Raw genomic sequence first — 22,242 nt, 5'->3', positions numbered from 1 at the left:
AAGAGGAGAGTCAGCTGGCGGCGAGGCAGAATGTTAATCTGACACGATAAGTGGGCCTACAGGCACTAAGGTTACTCAACTCAACACTAACACTCTCACCTAGGGGAGAAGGGAAGGGAACGAGGTCGACCGCTGTAACAGAGCGTCTGAAAGGAGGGCCTGATGCCAAACCTAAACCAAGTGAAGGTTATTGAGCGCAACACCCTCACCTAGGGGAGAACGAAAGGGCAATAAGCGGGCCCCCATTACAGTAGCCTGGTCCCAGGTCAGTATGTACTGTCTTGCTAGCTTCTCTGGTCATTGTAGGACAACACAAACAGATCTGGGACCAGGCTACCATAACAGGGCATCCAATGGAAGGCCAAGTGCCAAACGGAAACAATAGAGCTCCACGTGAAGTAAATACCTTTGGACAGGGACCAGCAGTGTGACATTTTAGTTTAGTCTAAAAACGACAACATGAACAAACACCAAAAAATCTAGCATGATTATAGCATGAGTCATGACAAGTGATTATCAAAAAAACAACAACAACAACAAAACAGCTAAACAAAATGCATATGAGGTGAAAGGTTATGAAGGTGATGTGAAGTATTATAACGATGACATGAAGCATTATAACCCATCCCCCACCCCCAGGCTTCTAGGTTAGTAGATTGGCAGAGCCGGAGCCAACATGCAGCCCAGCCTCTCTCTGTCTACTCTCTACATGTTGTGCGTAAGTAAGCCCGTGGTGTCACCCATCACACTTCCGCAGCCGAAGCAACAGCTGTACCATCATGTGTGCAGCAAGCCATTCAGTGTCTCTCCCATTTGTCAGGCTGCTCGACACTTTCAGCGCTCCCTATTAATATCATTCACACATCTCTGCAGGATATAATTACACAGTATGGCAGCAGCCAATACTTCTCTGTTTCCATAACAGTCAATATTTGTCCATAGGGCTAGATATTTTATTAAGGGTCAATATAATATCAGACGGTGGTATAATGTAATACTGTAGCACAAAATGTGTTAATTCTAGTAAAATTAGGTATATTGAGGCTACAGTAGGCTCATTCTAGTAAAACAAGGTATATTGAGGCTACAGTAGGCTCATTCTAGTAAAACAAGGTATATTGAGGCTACTGTAGGCTCATTCTAGTAAAACGAGGTATATTGAGGCTACTGTAGGCTCATTCTAGTAAAACAAGGTATATTGAGGCTACTGTAGGCTCATTCTAGTAAAACGAGGTATATTGAGGCTACTGTAGGCTGATTCTAGTAAAACGAGGTATATTGAGGCTACAGTAGGCTCATTCTAGCAAAACAAGGTATATTGAGGCTACAGTAGGCTCATTCTAGCAAAATGAGGTATATTGATGCTAAAGTAGGCTGATTCTAGTAAAACTAGGTATATTTACAGTAGGGGCATCCTCTGAATCCATGACTGGATTTACTCAACATGTCACCAAATTGATTCCCTGCACACCTGCATTTACATATACATGACATTTACTAAATATACATTCACAGCAATCATTTACAATTATCTGTTTACATGGCTACAAGCTTACAATGGGAATCTGCTCACTAGAGCCTTATTCTCGGCTAGACTATCTTTCCCACAACACGGAAAACTCAACAGCAGCAGTGAAAATGTCAAGTGTATTTTTCACTTTGTGTGTGTGTACGTCCACGTATGTGCCTATGAACAAGTGTGTGTGCCATGTGCTCGTTGGTAGAGTGTGTGTTTCAGAGCCCTTAGTTACTGTAGGTCTTCCGTATAGCACTTTGTGACATCGGCTGATGTAAAAAGGGCTTTATAAATACATTTGATTGATTCTACACTGGTGTTTAATCCTCTTTCTACATCCTAATTGTGGTTAGATCCCAGCAGCTACACCCTGGTAACCCAAGGCAACCCCCGTCGGAAACCCTGGTTGCCCCCGGTAACCCTAACCCAGCAGCGGGCACGGTAGAGTTGGCACTACTCACGTTGGCAGTGGCCCCAGGAGCGCCGGGTCCATCCCCAGCAGCAGTCGATGCGGGCGCCGTAGCGACACAGCCCATTGGACGAGGCCATCTGCCGAGGCCACCTGTCAGGAGACAGCTCTATCAGTTCACAGCCAATTAAAATGGACGAATTTAAAAGCCAGCAGGGTCTGTTTGTTCTTGCCCACCACGCCAGGAGAGAGAGCGACAGAGAGACAGAGACAGAGAGACAGAGAGACAGAGAGACAGAGAGACAGTGAGACAGAGAGACACAGAGACAGAGAGACAGAGAGACAGAGAGACAGAGAGACAGAGAGACAGAGAGACAGAGAGACACAGAGACACAGAGACAGAGAGACAGAGAGACAGAGAGACAGAGAGACAGAGAGACAGAGAGAGAGCAGTCTCATTCAAAACAAAGCCCAAGGCACTGACTGACAGACTGAATATGTGTTTGTTCATTCTTTGCCCAGCACATAATTAAATGTTACTTGTTTTCCAAATGCTAAGCTACTCCCATGTCCCTCAGAATGTGTAAGGAAAGTAAACAAACGTATCTGTGAGCGAGCTGACACAAAAAAAACACAGGAAATTTCCCAATCAGCATGTTGGCATTTATTGCACAGGGGAGCCATGTTGGTTGGTGTGATGTCAGAGCTGAAGCCTTACGGGTGAGACTACAGAAGAACAGGACCCAATGTAACTAATACGACAAGCTGCTCTCCACATCAGTGATCACTGACACTTTAATCTGTGGGGCCAGGCAGAGACTCCCATAGCTCAGAATGAAGGTGTGTGTGTGTGTGTGTGTGTGTGTGTGTGTGTGTGTGTGTGTGTGTGTGTGTGTGTGTGTGTGTGTGTGTGTGTGTGTGCGTGTTTAGAGATTAGACTGCAGTGAGTTATCATTGTGACGTTCATAATGTGATCCCCCCCATCTTCAGACTGGGGCGTATTCAGTGATGTGAAATGTTCTGAACATCGCAGATAGAAATACAATTAATAGATCTGACACAATGGCATGACAAACAGTCCTATCTGCTCTGCGCAACACAGTTCTATCTGAACGCCACAGTTGAACAAGCCCCTGCGCTGAGTGCCAATAGCAAATGACGTAGAGGCGTCATGAGCATCGACTGTCTGTGTGCCAACGTCCAAATGAAACATTATCAGAAGCAGAATGTCAGAATGTCAGAATGTCATTTGCTATTAAAGAAAGTGGGGAATGATAATGTCATCTTTCAGAAATAGGAAAGAGAACATGAGGCTAGTGCTGTTTTCATCCTGGCAATGGGCAAATACCTTATTACAGTTCTTGTATGAAAACCAGCCTAAATTATGTTTCTGTGAACTGACGTTACAGTCTGTTCTATTTCAGAGAAATAGCTTCTTGGCAGAGTAGAGTAGGATTACTTATTTATCTGTAGCGGAAGCACAGCACAACATATTTTTAACAGGAAATAGAGAAAAATTAAGCCCATTTAAGGATGCCTCGGATGGGGACAATTATCAGAGCATGGTTGTGTTCTGTGACGTTAGCTAAATGAATCAGAGACAGTAGAAATAGAACGAACCGAGCCGACATAATTCTAAATTCTACATGACACAGAATCATCTCCGTTCTAGACAATTCATTTCTATCTGAACGTTTTGTAACGACAGAGAGATCAAGGTTCGGATGCTTGTTATCGAACCGAAGTAGCCAAAGCTGTCTTGTAAAAACCCACTTGGCATAAGGGGGCGTCTTGCCTTGCTCTACCGTGCCTCGGCATTGAGGGCTGAGGAGACTGAGATTGACGTGGTTGTGCATGCGGGACACGTCCTACCCTCCTGCTATCCCATCCAGTTAGCCTCCATTGCCAAAACTCTGGAAATGCTAATGTCTGCCCCCGCTGCCAATCACTTCACAGGAGAGAAAACCTGATGGAAGATGCTAAGTGGAAATGGCAGGCCCAGGGAAAATGTTTGTACGCATCATGGCTGGCAAGGAGAGAGAGAAAGAGAGAGAGAGAGAGAGAGAGAGAGAGAGAGAGAGAGAATCAGGAGCCATGAGCACAATCCGATATGAGACACATTGGGAATGTTAAGGAGAGAAATAGGGAGAGGAGGAGAGAAGAGAAGAGGAGGAGAAGATAAAGAAGCAGAAGAGAGGGCTCTGGAATTGATTGCCAGACATGATTGTGGATTGGGGGCCGAGAGTTACCGCACACACACAGCAGGACCACTGACCAGATGGAGCAACAGGTCACCCCCCCCCCCACACACACACACACACACACACACAATGAGCACCTGGTCAGATACAGGGATATAGTCCCATTGCCACAGCTTGCACTGAAAACACATAAACCCTCTGCTGATAGCTAATAGCATGCCTTGCTAATAACTAGCAATATTCAATGTGGATCAACGGGTGAAAAACATCATTCAAATTGCTACAGCTGATTAACACATAATAACGAGGAGGAAGAGTTGCTGCAAATTGGTCCATCATCGTATTACTAATTTAAACATAACTCCTTGGCTGTTATTATTCAGGGGTCATTTTATCCACCCGCGTAAAACTAATAGGGCCTAAAAGGGATATGATATTGCGGGCATAGCCTCGCCAACTGAGTGGGAGGATGATAATTGGTTTGCCTGAAGCGTTTTAGCAACACAAAAAAAGTGGCAGTGTAGTCGACCCTGTGCGGCGGGCAGGCAGGGCGGCAATGCCAACGAACAGGCGATGATGCAAATGAACTTTGAGTGGCACCTCATAAAGAGACGTGTGATGCCATGCCAGTGGAGCAGGAGGTGAGGTGGGAGGGAGGGAGAGAGAGAGAGAAAGCTCTCTCTACCACTCTCTCCCTCCATCTCTTTCCCTCTCACCCACCATTTCTACCACTCTCTCCCTCCATCTCTACCACTCTCTCCCACCATCTTTACCACTCTCTCCCTCCATCTCTACCACTCTCTCCCTCCATCTCTTTCCCTCTCTCCCTCCATCTCTACCACTCCCTCCCTCCCTCCATCTCTCTCTCCCTCCATCTCTTTCCCTCCATCTCTACCACTCTCTCCCTCCATCTCTTTCCCTCTCTCCCTCCATCTCTACCACAATCTCCCTCCATCTCTACCACTCTCTCCCTCCATCTATACCACGCTCTCCCTCCATCTCTTTCCCTCTCACCCACCATCTCTACCACTCTCTCCCTCCATCTCATTCCCTCTCTCCCTCCATCTCTACCACTCCCTTCCTCCATCTCTCTCTCCCTCCATCTCTTTCCCTCCATCTCTACCACTCTCTCCCTCCATCTCTTTCCCTCTCTCCCTCCATCTCTACCACTCTCTCCCTCCATCTCTACCACTCTCTCCCTCCATCTCTACCACGCTCTCCCTCCATCTCTTTCTCTCCCTCCGTCTGTCACAAAACTGAGTGTAGCCCTCGTTGTTGGAACACGGCAGAATCATGCACACAACTGTGCTGTTATAACACCATTTATCAAAGTAGAACTGAATTATGACTAGGTCAATTATACACTATGGTACGTTGGAGTGATGTCCCATCAAATTCTCCATGTAAAATTCATATTGTGTTATTACTGTAATCATTCTGAACACGGTGCGCTGTAGATTAATTGCGTTGACAGCAGATCAGATAGACATGGATAAAAAGGATAAAGACATACATCTATGTCTGACCTTCTGTGTATGAATAATGCATAATAATCCTTAATTGCAGTAAGCTGTGAAGGAACTGAAGCACAGAATTATCCCGTTTGACCTTCCTTTGGTGCCTTGTCAGGAAAACAAACCACTAGACAGGGTCTTCTCAACAGACGCTGGGGGAAAGGATGCATGTTAGTCCATCATCACGCCCAGTGTGTGTGTGTCTTTGTGTGTCTGTGTGTGTGTGTGTGTGTGTGTGTGTGTGTGTGTGTGTGTGTGTGTGTGTGTGTGTGTGTGTGTGTGTGTGTGTGTGTGTGTGTGTGTGTGTGTGTGTGTGTGTGTGTGTGTGTGATAGGCCAATCTCTGCTGTTTGACAATGAATAGGATGACATATTGCTCATATAGCAGCACCCGACACTTAAGTGGCACTAAGAGACATAATTATATTGCATGATAATAATCCGTGTCTTAAAAGTGTCCCTCAGAATGATGAGAGTAATAATAACAATCCATCTATGGCTGCAATTTTGCTTGACAGTGACACACACACACACACACACACACACACACACACACACACACACACACAACCTTTGCATACACATTTAATCTAAATACCTGAGGACAAGTAGCACACTCATTTTAAAGAGAGCATCGCTTCATAAATGTTCATGAAAGTGGCTCGCTTTTATTCTGAAAATGCTTTTTTCACTAGTCCTGCTGAAATACTTCGACCAATTTCCAGGAAAATGGCTTGCTTTCTCTGTATACACTTATTCAAGTATTTTAACATCAACCCTGGGGGCTAAAATAAGGTCTGTCTATTTTTGAAGGTCTAATGTTAGAATATACTAAGGATGTTTGGAAGGAGAGTGAGGACATGGTTTGGAGCAGTAACTTGGAGAGAGGAGGATTGGAATGTATTGGCTGTGTCTGGAGCAAAGCAATGTAGCGACATCATCGTAGAGCAATAGCCTCCATGAGTAGTGGCTATTTAAAGGGGGAATCTGGATTTTTTTTCCAACTAGGATAAGATATCTCATCCTAGCTGTTCAATGGGCTGATTAATGGTCTGACACACAAACTCAGAATTGTGGCTTTAAAAAACGTGAACTAGTCCTTTAAATGTTATCTGATGTGTAGTCTTTCATCGAGGCAAAGTGTTGTGACCTTACCTCAGATAGCCCATTTCCTGATAACAATACAGAATCACTTATAGACCACATCAAAACAAGATTAGCTGAGCGCCATTTTTCATCCTCAGACAAACCATTACTGACAACAATGTTGATGAGTAATGAAAACCCCTCAACAGGGAATTACAGGTATAGTTAATCTGTAATTAATCAGGAATGTTTTGAGCCAATTTACCACTAGGAGAAAATGACCTTGTTGTGGCTAGCCAGTGAGCGGTGACGCCCCCCTCAGGTGCTAGTTTAGCCCATTACCTCTCTCCTCCAAACAGCTAGTTCAGATAATAAATTACTTTCCTCCACAGTGATCTCACGGGACCCTCTCCCTGTGAATTTAGATTGAAGTCAGCAGGCCAGGTTTATAACCGGGGAAATAGGCCAATAATGACCCGCGTGCACAGCCGCGCTCCATCAGAGGGTGACGCTAACTCCGTATGCTGCTCGTTTAATGTAAATGATCATTATGGGTTGGGCAGGGAAGGGCATCAGGGGGAAATATCAGCACAACTCACCAGACTGGGGCCGTGACCCTGTCACAACACACTAACATTACCTAACATTAGACACTGTGACCAAGAACCTGGAGTAAACATCCACAAACACATACAATCCCTCACACACTCTCACCTTCACACACACACACACGCCCCAACCCGTGTTTAACGATAGACAGGTAGGAAAGTTCAGCCCTATCAATCCCTAAGAAATATTCTATTGACTCTGAAACCTTATTTGTGTAAGGTATCAGTGAGGTATGGATTGTGCTTAGGGCTCAGTCTGTCTGACAATAATAAATAGGGTGCAAAACCAAATTAAAATGCTTGACTGCGTTCACTATTGGAGTAATATCATGTCTTAGAAATACTCTCCAACTCTATTTGTCTCACTCTATTGTTTTTTGTAAGGAGTCTAATCCAATTATAGTGTGAGACCTGAAACTCTATCCTATGGAGATACAGAATAAAGGTTGTCTTCAATGCACCATAGGACCAGCACTCAGATTGAGGATCCAATCCGAAATGCCACCCTATTCCCTATATAATGCACTACTTTCGACCAGGGCCCATTGGGAACTCCACAGGGAACAGGGTGCCATATAGGATGCAACCTAGCCTTCAGTTCCTCAGTCTACTGTATCACTCTCCCAAAGGAAACTGCCATTATGATGATGAATACTGCAAGGCAAGTGCATTGGAGCCAGTCCAGTGAAAGTGAACCTGCCTTATTAATAAACAAGCATGAAAACGTATCCTGAAGGAATACATATCCGGAATACCAGAGGGCTTACTGTGTATATAGGTAGAAAAAAGTATATAGGTAATTTTATATACAATGAGCTAAAATGGAATTCATGAGTATGATGTTTTTATGACTGCTTATTAAGAGCTGTATAACATTCATTTTATGGAGAGAGAAAAAAAATGACAGCTGCAGCAGATAAGGTAGATGTAGATTTCAATCTCAGGAACATTCTTTAGATTGGGCACTTTTCTCCTTTCCAAATACTTCACCGGATTCGTGTTTGGACATGAACCACCCGGCAAGGTAGGTGCTGTCACCATGATATCAGCTCATTGAGAGGGAAATACAAGCAACTGACTTTGCCAAGAAAGTAGGCTGCTGGCTACTCGGCTTTTGCAAATGTAGCCCTAAACACCGAAACACTGTGTATTACCAAAGATGGGTAAGAAACTGTGGTATTCGGCCTACGTACTAACATAGACCTAGTAGATCCGCATAAAGAATCCCAAACAAAAAGCAACAACAAAAACATTACAAACATATATTAATGTCAATTTTTTATATAAAAGCACACCATTCATTCAAGATAAACAATTATGTTATTTTTTATGAAAATAAAGGAGAAAAAATAGATTACACTGGTATAGGTCTATTCCTTCCACTGAACGTCAAGTGCGACTACAGCCCGAATAATTTCAGCACATCAGCAACGTTTCAGTCTTATGCTTTGCAAACTCATATGCTCACTATGTGGAAGTCGCGTTCATAGAATTAGGAATTAATAGCATCTCCGTGGTCACATTAACCTCTTTAAAAACTCGCTCAGAGTTTGAGAGCAACACCTTCTCCACATTCCACAATCACCAACGCAATTTGAACACTTCTAAAAACAACATAATTGATAGAATTATTATTTATTAATTAATTGTAGCCTATTGAACAAGATGTGTAGATGTGTGCACTTACCTGCCGTCATTCTCAGCACTTGCCCCTAAACAGAAACCGTACAACACCATCAACTTTATCCATAATTCCATGGTTAGGGGAAAGAGCGCACACCGCGCTTGCACTCCTAAAATCCAAGTGAAACGTCGGACTGTACACTGCAGTGTTCAATCGTTACAACGAAACGAATCAGCGGAGATTTGTTCCCTCCCAACGTTAAACACGCACTGGCATGAGAGGAGATTCGCTGTTGTCCTTCAAACGGACCCCGATCCTTTAAAATGTTTCGGAGGTGCAGCAAAGGCAGCGGGAGAAACCAGCCCGTTGCTTCCTCGTGAAGTGACCCAGCGCGTATGGAGCGGAGTGCACTCTACTGGTGTTAAATGGACCCCGCAGGTTTCTTCTCTTTCGGTCTCTCTATCTCTCCGCACAAGTTCACTGGGCTGCTACCCAATGAAAACGCATCAGCGCAGGCGGAGCGCGCACTGCTCGTCAGCATGACTGTTGTGAATACACTGTTGCTAGTCATTTGTCGTGGTATAGTGCTGTGCCACTTTACGCAGAGGTAGGCTGGAAATCCATAGATTTAAAAATCAAAATGCAAATTGGCGACGGTCCATTTACTCATTAATTTGGGAGTCCCATTGAGACCAAGATCTCTTTCACAAGGGAGCCTTTCCATGTGTGATATAGGTTGCACTCACGCACTGGCTGTGCATACTTTGGATGGCTTAATTAATTGCATAGCCTGCTCAGACACGCAGTACCATCGCCCACCCAGTAATAAGGAGTTCTAGCCTCCTGTCTACACACCCTGTACAGAATTTACAGTACAAAACATACTTTAAGACTAACTTCTGAGGGAACCCAAAGGTATCATCATATTTGCCCATAAATGCACAGATTGTGCTTTAGAGGATAAACGTTAAAAAGGTCTCAGATCATCATCACTGCAACATCACTGCAAATCCACCCATCCTTCAGTGACATCAACCCTGAATTGAACTCCCAGGCTAGATATTTGGCTCAACATTATAAATGTATTTAAAAAGACAGTTCAATTCACTTTTGCGCATAGTCAATCAATAAATATATATATATATTAGATCGGGCAGAGTTAAAACCTACACTCAGAATAAAAGGTTCTGGATAGAACCAAAAGGGTTCTATTGGTTGCTTCATATATGGCAACCCTAAAAGGTTGTGTGTATAACTCTTTTGTAGAGTCTTTTGATCAGAACCCCATTGGGTTCTACTTCACTGAACCAAAATATGTTCCATATAGAACCCTTGTGTTCCATATAGGGTTTTATATGGAACCAATTTTGTTTCTATACTGAACTATAAACGCAACATGCAAGAATTTCAACGATTTTACTGAGTTACAGTTCATATAAGGAAATCAGTCAATTGAAATCAATTCATTAGGCCCTAATCTATGGATTTCACATGAATGAGCAGGGACGCAGCCCACTGGGGAGCCAGGCCCAGCCAATCAGAATGACTTTTTACCCATGAAAGGGCTTTATTACAGACAGAAATACTCCTCGGTTTCATCAGCTGTCCGGGTGGCTGGTCTCAGATGATACTGCAGGTGAAGAAGCCAGATGTGGAGGTCCTGGGCTGGCATGGTTACACATGGTCTGTGGTTGTGAGGCAAGTTGGACATACTGCCAAATTCTCTAAAACGAAGTTGGAGGCAGTTTATGGTAGAGAAATGAACATTCAATTCTCTGGCAACAACTCTGGTGGACATTCCTGCAGTCATCATTCCAATTGCATGCTCCCTCAAAACTTGTGACATTTGTGGCATTGTGTTGTGAGACAAAACTGCACATTTTAGAGTGGCCTTTTATTGTCCCCAGCACAAGGTGCACCTGTGTAATATGCCACACCTGTCAAGTGGATCTTGACAAAGGAGAAATGCTCACTAACAGGGATGTAAACAAAATTGTGCACAAAATTTGAGAGAAATAGGCTTTATGTGTGTATGGAACATTTCTGGCATCATTTATTTCAGCTCATGCAACATTGGACCAACACTTTACATGTTGCGTTGATATTTTTATTTAGTATATATAAAACCTTTAAGGGTGCCATATATGAAGCAAGCATAGAACCCTTTTTGGTTCTATCCAGAACCTTTTTTAGGCAACAGTAAAAAATATTATGTTGGAAACTTGAAATACCCGACAATATGAACATTATGCGCATGACGTGCAGTGGCCGTAGATACAGTGACCTATTTCAAGAACAACGTGTATACCTCCAATAATGACATATTAATGAGATGGGCACTGTAGTAGTTACAGAAAATCCAATATATACAGTGCATTCTGAAAATATTCAGAACCCTTGACGTTTTCCACATTTTGTTACAGCCTTATTCTAAAATGGATTAGTTTTTTCTCTCATCAATCTATACACAATAACCCATAATGACAAAGGAAAAACAGATTTTTATACATTTTCTACATTGTAGAATAATAGTGAAGACATCAAGCTATGAAATAAGACATACGGAATCATGTAGTTAACAAAAAAAGTGTTAAATAAAAATATATTTTATATTTGAGATTTTTCAAAGTATCCACCCTTTGCCTTGATGACAGCTTTGCACACTCTTGGCATTCTCTCAACCAGCTTCATGAGGTAGTCACCCGGAATGCATTTCAATTAACAGGTGTGCCTTGTTAAAAGTTAATTTGTGAAATTTCTATCCTTCCTAATATGTTTTAGCCAGTCAGTTGTGTTGTGACAAGGTGGGGGTGGTATACAGAAAATAGCCCTATTTGGTAAAATACCAAGTCCATATTATGGCAAGAACAGCTCAAATAAGCAAAGAGAAACGACCGTCAATCATTTCTTTAAGACATGAAGTGCAGTCGTAAAAACCATCAAGCGCTATGATGAAACTGGCTCTCATGAGGACCGCCACAGGAAAGGAAGACCCGGAGTTAACTCTGCTGCAGAGGATAAGTTCATTAGATTTACCAGCCTCAGAAATTGCATCCCAAATAAATGCTTGACAGAGTTTAAGTAACAGACACATCTCAACATCAACTGTTCAGAGGAGAATGCGTGAATCATGCCTACATGGTCGTATTGCTGCAAAGAAACCACTACTAAAGGACACCAATAAGAAGAAGAGACTTGCTTGGGCCAAGAAACACGAGCAATGAACATTAGACTGGTGGAAATTTGTCCTTTGGTCTGGAGTCCAAAATTGAGATTTTGGTTCCAACCGCCGTGTCTTTGTGAGACGCAGAGTAGGTGAATGGATGATCTCTGCATGTGTATTTCACACCGTAAAGCATGGAGAAGGAGGTGTTATGGTGTGGGGGTGCTTTGCTGGTGACATAGTCTGTGATTTATTTAGAATTCAAGGCACACTTAACCAGCATGGCTACCACAGCATTCTGCAGCGCCATCACATCAGGTTTGGGCTTAGTGGGACTATTAGGGTTGCACATTTTGGGGAATATTCAGAGGTGGAGACTTTCCGTGAGAATTAACAGGAATATGGAAAATAACAGGAATATATGCAAATTAATATTAATACCATTTAAATGTAGATGTTTTTGTGCATTGGATATATTTACCATATCATATGGAGACAGAAACAAACATTTTACCTTTGTCACGTCCTGGCCAGTATAAGGGTTAATTGTTATTGTAGTTTGGTCAGGACGTGGCAGAGGGTATTTGTTTTATGTGGTTCAGGGTGGTGTGTTAGTTAGGAGGGCGTTTGATTTATTATTTCAGGGTTTTGAGTTGTGGTCTATGTTTATGTATTTCTATGTGTAGTCTAGTGAGTGTGTTTCTATGTTGGGTTAATTGGGGTGGACTTCCAATTGAAGGCAGCTGTTTGGTGTTGCCTTTGATTGGAAGTCCTATATTAGTTGGGTGTGTTTGTCTGTGCATTTGTGGGAGATTGTTTCTTGTTTTGCTGAGTGAGCCCTTCAAGACTGTTTCGTCGTTTGTTTCGTTTTGTTATTTTGTATGTTCATTTTGAGTAAATAAATGTCAAGATGAGCGTACACATACCTGCTGCGTTTTGGTCCTCCATTACCGACGACACTCGTGGCAGAATCTCCCACCTAACCAGGACCAAGCAGCAGAGGAAGGAGCAGAGGAATTTCGAATTGGACAAACGAGCGAGATGGACTTGGGAGGAGATCTTGGAGGGAGAAGGCTCCTACACTTGGGAGGAGATCCAAGCAGGAAAAGATTGCCTTCCATGGAAACAGGTGGTACGCGAGAGAGAGGAAAGGAGTAAGGCTGGTATGGACCGGGAACGTTTCCGAGGGACAAGACTGGCGTTGAAGCACGAGAGGCACCCCCAAGAAATGTTTTGGGGGGGGCACACGGGTAGTTTGGCTAGGCCTAGGAAGAGCCGGAGGCCAGCTACCCGTGGTTATATGGAGGAGCGTATGAGGTGGGGAGCGCCATAGTGCGCTCCTCAGCGAAACATCTCACCCATACGCATGCACAGTCCGGTGCACGTTATTCCAGCCCCTCGCAGGTGCCGTGCTAGAGCGGGCATCCAGCCTGGTAGGAGGATGCCGGTGCAGCGCATCTGGTCGCCGGTACGCCTCCGAGGACCAGGCTACCCAACTCCCGCTCTACGCACGGCTACCATCAGGCCCCTGCACAGCCCAGTCCGCCCTGTACAAGCACCCCGCTCGTACAGGGCTACTAGTTCCATCCAGCCAAGACGGGTTGTGCAGGAGGTAAGATCAAGACCGACTGTGCGCCTCCATAGCCCTGGGTTTCTAGCTCCTGTCTCTCGTGCGGACCCGGAAGTGCGTCAACCCAGTCCGACTCGTCCTGTTCCCGCTCCCCGCACTAGCCTGGAGGTGCGTGTTCACAATCTGGTACGCCCAGTACCAGCACCACGCACCAGGCTTCAAGTGCGTGAACCCAGCCTCGCCAGTCAACAGTCACCAGAGCCGCCCGCCAGTCAACAGTCACCAGAGCCGCCCGCCAGTCAAGTCACCAGAGCTGCCCGCCAGTCAACAGTCACCAGAGCCGCCCGCCAGTCAACAGTCACCAGAGCCGCCCGCCAGTCAACAGTCACCAGAGCCGCCCGCCAGTCAACAGTCACCAGAGCCGCCCGTCAGTGAAGAGTCGCCAGAGACACCCACTAGTCAGGAGCTGCCAGAGTGGCCAGACTGCCCCGAGCTGCCAGAGTGGCCAGACTGCCCCGAGCTGCCAGAGTGGCCAGACTGCACCGAGTGGCCAGACTGCACCGAGTGGCCAGACTGCCCCGAGCTGCCAGAGTGGCCAGACTGCCCAGACTGCCCTGAGCTGCCAGACTGGTCAGACTGCCCCGAGCTGCCAGACTGGCCAGACTACCCCGAACTGCCAGAGTGGCCCGACTGCCTGGAACGGCCAGAACCGGAGCCACCTCCTGATATAGGTGGGTTGGGGAGGGGGGGTGTAGCACAGTGCCGTCGTTGACGGAAGCCACCCTCCCTTCCCTCCCTTTTAGTAGAGGGGAAATTTGTTTTGTTGTTTGGGGTTGTGGTTTTTTGTTTTTTTTGTTTTTTTTAAGGTGCTTCCGGGGTTAGCACCTTTAAGGGGGGGTACTGTCACGTCCTGGCCAGTATAAACCTGTTTGGGATAGGGTGCAGTATTGAGAATTTTGGAAAAAATATGTGCCCATTTTTAACTCCCTCCTACACCAACTCAGAAGCTAGAATATGCATATTATTGTTCAGGTTTGGATAGAAAACACTCTGAATTTTCTAAAACTGTTTGAATGGTGTCTGTGAGTATAACAGAACTCCTATGGCAGGCAAAAACCTGACAAGGTTTCATGCAGGAAGTACCCTGTCTGACAAGGAGTCGTGCGTCTTGCATCTGTTTATTGAAAAGTAAGGATCTTAGCTGTAACGTGACAATTCCCAGGGCTCCGATAGGCTCTCAGAACCCGGGAAATACCTGAAGGTTGACGAGGCAGCCTCAGGCTGAAACACATTATCGCCTTTGGTAAGTGGCGGATCAGAGGACCTTTGAATGAGGCGGGTGCACGATTCGCTCCTGAGGAGAAATTTAATTCGGCTGTTTAGGCTCAATGCATATTCCCGGTCGGAATATTATCGCTTTTCTACGAGATAAATGGCAGAAAAATTGGTTTTAAACAGCGGTTGACATGCTTCGAAGTACGGTAATGGAATATTCAGAAATTTTTTGACACGCCAATGCGCCATGCGCGAGACCGTGATGTAGCATTCTGATAGTGTCTACAACTCACGAACAAAACGTCGCTGTTTGGATATAACGATGGATTATTTGGGACCAAACCAACATTTGTTATTGAAGTAGAAGTCCTGGCAGTGTATTCTGACGAAGAACAAGCAAGGTAAGAACATTTTTCTTATAGGAAATGTGATTTTGGTGGAGGCTGACCTGGATGGGTGTCTAAATAGCTAGCCCTGTGATGCCGGGCTATGTACTTAGATTATTGCAAAATGTGCTTCATCCGAAAAGCTATTTTAAAATCGGACATATCGAGTGCATAGAGGAGTAATGTATCTATAATTCTTAAAATAATTGTTATGCTTTTTGTGAACGTTTATCGTGAGTAATTTAGCAAACTGTTAGTAAATTCCCCGGAAGTTTGCGGGGGTTAAGCTTTTTCTGAACGTCACATGCTAATGTAAAAAGCTGTTTTTTGATATAAATATGAACTTGATTGAACAGACATGCATGTATTGTATAACACAATGTCCTAGGTGTGTCATCTGATGAAGATCATAAAAGGTTAGTGCTGCATTTAGCTGTGGTTTGGGTTTATGTGACATGATATGCTAGCTTGAAAAATGGGTGTCTGATTATTTCTGGCTGGGCACTCTGCTGACATAATCTAATGTTTTGCTTTCGTTGTAAAGCCTTTTTGAAATCGGACAGTGGGGTTAGATTAACGAGATTCTTGTCTTTAAATAGCTGTAAAATAGTCATATGTTTGAGAAATTGAAGTAATAGTATTTCTAACGATTCAAAAATCGCGCCACTGGATTTCAGTGGCTGTTACGTAGGTGGGACGAGTTCGTCCCACATGCGCCAGAGAGGTTAATTGTTATTGTAGTTTGGTCAGGACGTGGCAGAGGGTATTTGTTTTATGTGGTTCAGGGTGGTGTGTTAGTTAGGAGGGCGTTTGATTTATTATTTCAGGGTTTTGAGTTGTGGTCTATGTTTATGTATTTCTATGTGTAGTCTAGTGAGTGTGTTTCTATGTTGGGTTAATTGGGGTGGACTTCCAATTGAAGGCAGCTGTTTGGTGTTGCCTTTGATTGGAAGTCCTATATTAGTTGGGTGTGTTTGTCTGTGCATTTGTGGGAGATTGTCCTTGGATTGCTGTGTTGCCTTCAAGGCTGTTATTTTGTCGTTCATCGGTTTGTTATTTTTGTATACGTGTTTGTTTGGTTTTTCCCTTCTTTTCCCATAAATAAAGAAGATGAGTATACATGTCCCTGCTGCGTTTTGGTCCTCCATTTCCAACGACAAGCGTGACAACCTTATTATAAGTAGACATAATTGCAAATGATAAAATCCTTCCAATAGAACAAAAAAACTTTAATTAAATGAGTTGACTCTTCACATGGCATAATTTCACTGAACAACAAAAGAAAGGGAATATTGAATGATCCCCAATGATCCATCGCATCTCCCAAAAATGATAGTCTAGAAACTAAAGCTTTGGTTGTCCTTCCTCTCAGGCTTCCATGTCTTCTCCCTGGACCTCCTCAATGTCCACCTCTTGAACATCAGACTGAGGCCTCATATTCACTGTCACTTTCCGACCTTGTTGAGGATGGCTCGTTGTCAGACTCAAAAAGCCACAAATTTGCCCGGATGGCCACCAATTTTTCAACCCTTGTATTGATCAGCCTGTTGCGTGCTTTGCTGTGTATGTTCCCAAACAAGGACCAGTTGCGCTCTGAGGCAGCTGATGTTGGTGGGATTTGGAGGATGATGGAGGCAACAGGGGAAAGAGCCTCAGATCCACAAATTCCCTTCCACCAGGTGGCTGATGAGATATGTTGGCACAACTGCCATATTGCATCTCCATCCCAAAGCCCTTGCTTGGAAGTGTACTTCATCAGACTGGCAAAAACCTTGCCCTCTTCCAGGCTAAGGTGGCGAGACACGGTAGTGATGACTCCATAGGCTTTGTTGATCTCTGCACCAGACAGGATGCTCTTGCCAGCATACTTGGGGTCCAACATGTACGCTGCGGCGTGTATGGGCTTCAGGCAGAAGTCTTCACGCTTTTTGATGTATTTCAGAACTGCAGTTTCCTCTGCTTGGAGCAACAGTGAAGTGGGCAAGGTAGTACGGATTTCTGCTCTTACATCTGCAAGCAGAGTCTGAACATCAGACAGGATGGCATTGTCTCCCTCAATCCGTGCAATGGCTACTGCTATAGGTTTCAGGAGTTTCAGGCTGCTTACCACTCTCTCCCAAAATACATCATCCAGGAGGATCCTCTTGATGGGGCTGTCCATATCGGCAGACTGTGATATGGCCATTTCTTGGAGAGACTCCTTCCCCTCCAGGAGACTGTCAAACATGATGACAACACCACCCCAACGGGTGTTGATGGGCAGCTTCTATGTGATGCTCTTATTCTTCTCACTATGCTTGGTGAGGTAGATTGCTGCTATAACTTGATGACCCTTCACATACCTAACCATTTCCTTGGCTTTTTTGAAGAGTGTATTTATTGTTTTCAGTGTCATGATGTCCTTGAGGAGCAGATTCAATGCATGAGCAGCACAGCCAATGAGTGTGATGTGAGGGTAGGACTCCACTTTAGACCAAGCAGCCTTCATGTTTGCAGCATTGTCTGTCACCAGTGCAAATACAGTTGAAGTTGGAAGTTTACATACACTTATGTTGGAGTCATTAAAACTCGTTTTTCAACCACTTCACAAATTTCTTGTTAACCAACTATAGTTTTGGCAAGTCGGTTAGGACATATACTTTGTGCATGACACAAGTCATTTTACCAACAATTGTTTACAGACAGATTATTTCACTTATAATTCACTGTATCACAATTCCAGTGGGTCAGAAGATAACATACACTAAGTTGACTGTGCCTTTAAACAGTTTGGAAAATTCCAGAAAATGATGTCATGGCGTTAGAAGCTTCTGATAGGCTAATTGACATTATTTGAGTCAATTGAAGGTGTACCTGTGGATGTATTTCAAGGCCTACCTTCAAACTCAGTGCCTCTTTGCCTGACATCATGGGAAAATCAAAAGAAATCAGCCAAGACAAAAGTATCAATATCCACAGTAAAATGAGTCCTATATCGACATAACCTGAAAGGCGGCTCAGCAAGGAAGAAGCCACTGCTCCAAAACCGCCATAAACTGCACATGGGGACAAAGATCGTACTTTTTGGAGAAATATCCTCTGGTCTGATGAAACAAAAATACAACTGTTTGGCCATAATGACCATCGTTATGTTTGGAGGAAAAAGGGGGAGGCCTGCAAGCCGAAGAACACCATCCCAACCGTGAAGCACAGGGGTGGCAGCATCATCTGGTGGGGGTGCTTTGCTGCAGGAGGGACTGGTGCACTTCAAAAAATAGATGGCTTCATGAGGTAGGAAAATCATGTGGATATATTGAAGCAACATCTCAAAGCATTAGTCAGGAAGTTAAAGCTTGGTCACAAATGGGTCTTCCAAATGGACAATGACCCCAAGCATACTTCCAAAGTTGTGGCAAAATGGCTTAAGGATAACAAAGTCAAGGTATTGGAGTGGCCATCACAAAGCCCTGACCTCAATCCTATAGAAAATTTGTGGGCAGAACTGAAAAAGTGTGTGCGAGCAAGGAGGCTTACAAACCTGACTCAGTTACACCACTCTGTCGGGAGGAATGGGCCAAAATGTACCCAACTTATAGTGGGAAGCTTGTGGAAGGCTACCCGAAACGTTTGACCCAAGTTAAACAATTTAAAAGCAATGCTACCAAATACTAATTGAGTGTATGTAAACTTCTGACCCACTGGGAATGTGATGAAAGAAATAAAAGCTGAAATAAATCATTCTCTCTACTATTATTCTGACATTTCACATTCGTAAAATAAAGTGGTGATCCTAACTGACCTAAGACAGGGGATTTTACTAGGATTAAATGTCAGGAATTGTGAAAAACTGAGTTTAAATGTATTTGGCTAAGGTGTATGTAAACTTCCAACTTCAACTGTATGATTTGGCACATTATTTGCAAATGTACACAGCTTTTCCTTCTACATTAGCTGCAGTGAAATGTCTCCACACATCAGATAGTAACCGTGACATTTTCCTGTAAAGATTAGAGAAAAAAATGTGTAAAAAAATAAATAATACAATTCCCTGTACAGATAAATAGTTAAGCAGTTAGATTAAAACAACTCATTTGTAAGATAAATGTTTTAAAATGAAACATGTATGGAAACAGGTGAATTAACACACCTCAGATAGCAGGCTCAAGCAAGCTAAAACCCACATGGTAGCAAAAACTAACTAGCAGAAATTGTTAACTATTTAGAAATGATTTAAAACACACTTTTCTGTAGACTACTATTTACTAGTTAACAAAAAGTAATATATGTCATATAAAATATATTCACCCACCCAGTATTGTAATCAAAACTTACCAGAAAGCATGTAGTCCTAGACAGTGTAGTAGTGTGTGCTCAAATACATCTCATTAGTGTGCAAGATCTTGAGAATCAGCTGTACATGCAATGGAAGAGTTGCTGGAAGAATGCATTGTGCATGCAAAGGGTTGCAATTCCATTGAATTGGGGATAGTTTAACCAAAATATGCCAGAAGACCTAGAATTGCCTTATGTGTATCCCACAAAAAAAGGTTTGCTGTTATAAGCTAACTTTTTTGATGAATTTAAGCAAAATTCCCCATATTCCCGGGCTCAACTTCCCATGGAAAATTTCCAGAAATTTACCGGAAAGTTTCCGACCCTTTGCAACCCTAGGGACTGTAATTTGTTTTTCAACAGGACAATGACCCAACAAACCTCCAGGCTGTGTAAGGGTTATTTTACCAAGAAGGAGAGTGATGGAGTGCTGCATCAGATGACCTGGCCTCCACAATCCCCCGACCTCAACCAAATTGAGACGGTTTGGGATGAGTCAGACCGCAGAGTACTCAGCATATGTGGGAACTTCTTCAAGACTGTTGGAAAAGCATTCCAGGTGAAACTTGCTGAGAGAATGCCAAGAGTGTGTAAAGCTGTCATCAAGGCAAAGGGTGGCTATTTGAAGAATCTCAAATGTAAAATATATTTACATTTGTTTACCAGTTTTTTGGTTACCACATGATTCCATTTGTGTTATTCCATAGTTTTGATGTCGTCACTATTATTCTACAATGTAGAAAATAGTAAAAAAAAAAAAAAAAAAACCTTGAATGAGTAGGTGTTCTAAAATTTTGAGCAGTAGTGTATGTAAATGGTTTTATACGAAAACACTCATTACAAGTGACTTGGAACCAAGTGACTTCAAACCAAGTGACTTCAAACCGAAAATTGATGAGATACCCCTGCTGGTTTGCAAATCAGAGATGGGTGTCTTATGTTTTACTGAGACATGGTTGGATTCATCTGTTTGTGACTCAGAAATTGAGATAGGTAATTACTCTGTTGTCAGGAAGGATCGGAATCGGAACAGTGGGGGAATATGTGCGTTTGTAAGATCTGACATTGCTTTTAACGTCAGATCGGATTTAAACGCTGATCTGGAGATTGCCTGGCTGGATATCTGACTTCCCAAAACCAAGCCGATTTTGTTGGGGGTGTGTTATAGGCCGGCCAAGCAGAATGCATTCTATGAAGGTCTTGAAATTGTGTTGTCAAACTGTAATGATTCGCTGTTGAAGGAAATAATTTTGTTAGGGGATTTCAATACTGATGTCTGCAAAAAGAATAGCCCAACCCACAATATATTTATGTACTTTTGTAGATCACTTGCTCTGACCCAAATTATAAAAGATCCCCCCAGGATATGTGAAACAGTGCAAAGTACAATTGACTTAATATTGGTGTCTGATAAATCTAAAATATCGCAGAGTGGAGTAATAGTCTATGGAATCAGTGATCATTTTATTACATTTTGCACAAGGAGGATTTTTAAAGATATATTTAACTGTCACAAAAACGTTAGAATCAGAGGACTCAAAAAATACTGTGTTGAAAAGTTTAGGGAGGAAGTGGATAAAATTGACTGGTCACCTGTGCTAGATAGTGTAGGGGTAGACAGTGCCTGGGAAGCCTTTAAATGTAGATTCCTTGATGTGGGGAATGTGATGGCTCCCATTAGACAGGTCAGGGTAAAGCAGAGATCTAGCCCTTGGTTTAATCATGAGATTCTAGAATCTATCCAAGCCAGGAATAATAAGGCCTTTAAGAAATTTAAGAACTCTCAAGAGCAGCATGATTTTGTCCTATATAAACGTCACAGAAATTAAGCACAGAGCAGGATGGATGAAGCTAAGAGGGGTCACTTTGCTGAGAAAATAATTGAAAACAAAAATGACCCTAAAAAGCTTTGGAAATCATTTAAGAAACTAGGCTATAGTAGTACTACCAAAAACAAACTAAACAGAATTGGACTGAACATAAAAAGGGAGATGGTATATAAAAAAGCTGAGGATGCCAATGAATTCAACTCTTTTTTTACTTCTGTTGCCAGCAAGCTGGTTAGCAAGCTGCCCACCAGTTCTGGTTTGTATGGAAGCAACCAAGTCAAGAAGTATTATGTAGAGTTAGGGGTTCAGCCAAACTCTTTTCCTTTTGCAAAGGTAGCAACAGCCAAAATAGTCAGTATGCTGGCAGAGCTTAAATGCTCCAAAGCCACAGGCCTGGATAATATTCCTGCAAGGTTTCTAATAGATACTGCTGAGCAAATTGGCCCTTGTATTACACATATTGTTAATCTCTCTCTTGAACAAGGCACCTTTCCCAGGGACATGAAACAAGCTAACGTTATACCTCTGTATAAGAAGGGGATAAAGTCTGACCCTGGGAATTATAGGCCTGTATCTATCCTCTGTGTAACATCAAAGATCCTGGAGAGAATTGTACATGAGGAAATGTATGAATATGTTAACAAACAGGGTCTAATGTATGATTTTCAGTCGGGTTTTAGAAAATCATACTCCACTGATTCATGTCTACTTTACTTGACTGACTTCATCAGGAAAAAGATTGATGAGGGAA

The 22,242-nt window shown here is 43.2% G+C and overlaps 1 protein-coding gene across 6 annotated transcripts in view; it reads right to left on the bottom strand.

The window, feature by feature from the left end:
• Positions 1-9,417, bottom strand: part of npnta (nephronectin a) — a 52,243-nt gene extending 42,826 nt beyond the window's left edge. For 2 of the 6 annotated variants that reach the window (XM_029749570.1, XM_029749572.1), the window contains exons 1-2: positions 9,021-9,407; positions 1,978-2,078 (exon numbers count right to left, since the gene is read on the bottom strand). In XM_029749570.1, the coding sequence (XP_029605430.1) occupies positions 1,978-2,078; positions 9,021-9,091 (172 nt within the window). In that variant the 5' untranslated portion in view covers positions 9,092-9,407. Of the gene's footprint in view, positions 1-1,977; positions 2,079-9,020 lie in introns of all 6 variants that reach the window. The other 4 variants (XM_029749568.1, XM_029749567.1, XM_029749569.1 and 1 more) reach the window with 4 other exon arrangements.
• Positions 9,418-22,242: the final 12,825 nt, after the last annotated feature.

The sequence above is a fragment of the Salmo trutta genome, chromosome 4 (genome assembly GCF_901001165.1).
Source record: "Salmo trutta chromosome 4, fSalTru1.1, whole genome shotgun sequence".
Taxonomy (NCBI): Eukaryota; Metazoa; Chordata; class Actinopteri; order Salmoniformes; family Salmonidae; genus Salmo; species Salmo trutta.
Note: the sequence above shows the minus strand (reverse complement) of the source record. Positions and strands in the feature narration are given on the sequence as shown.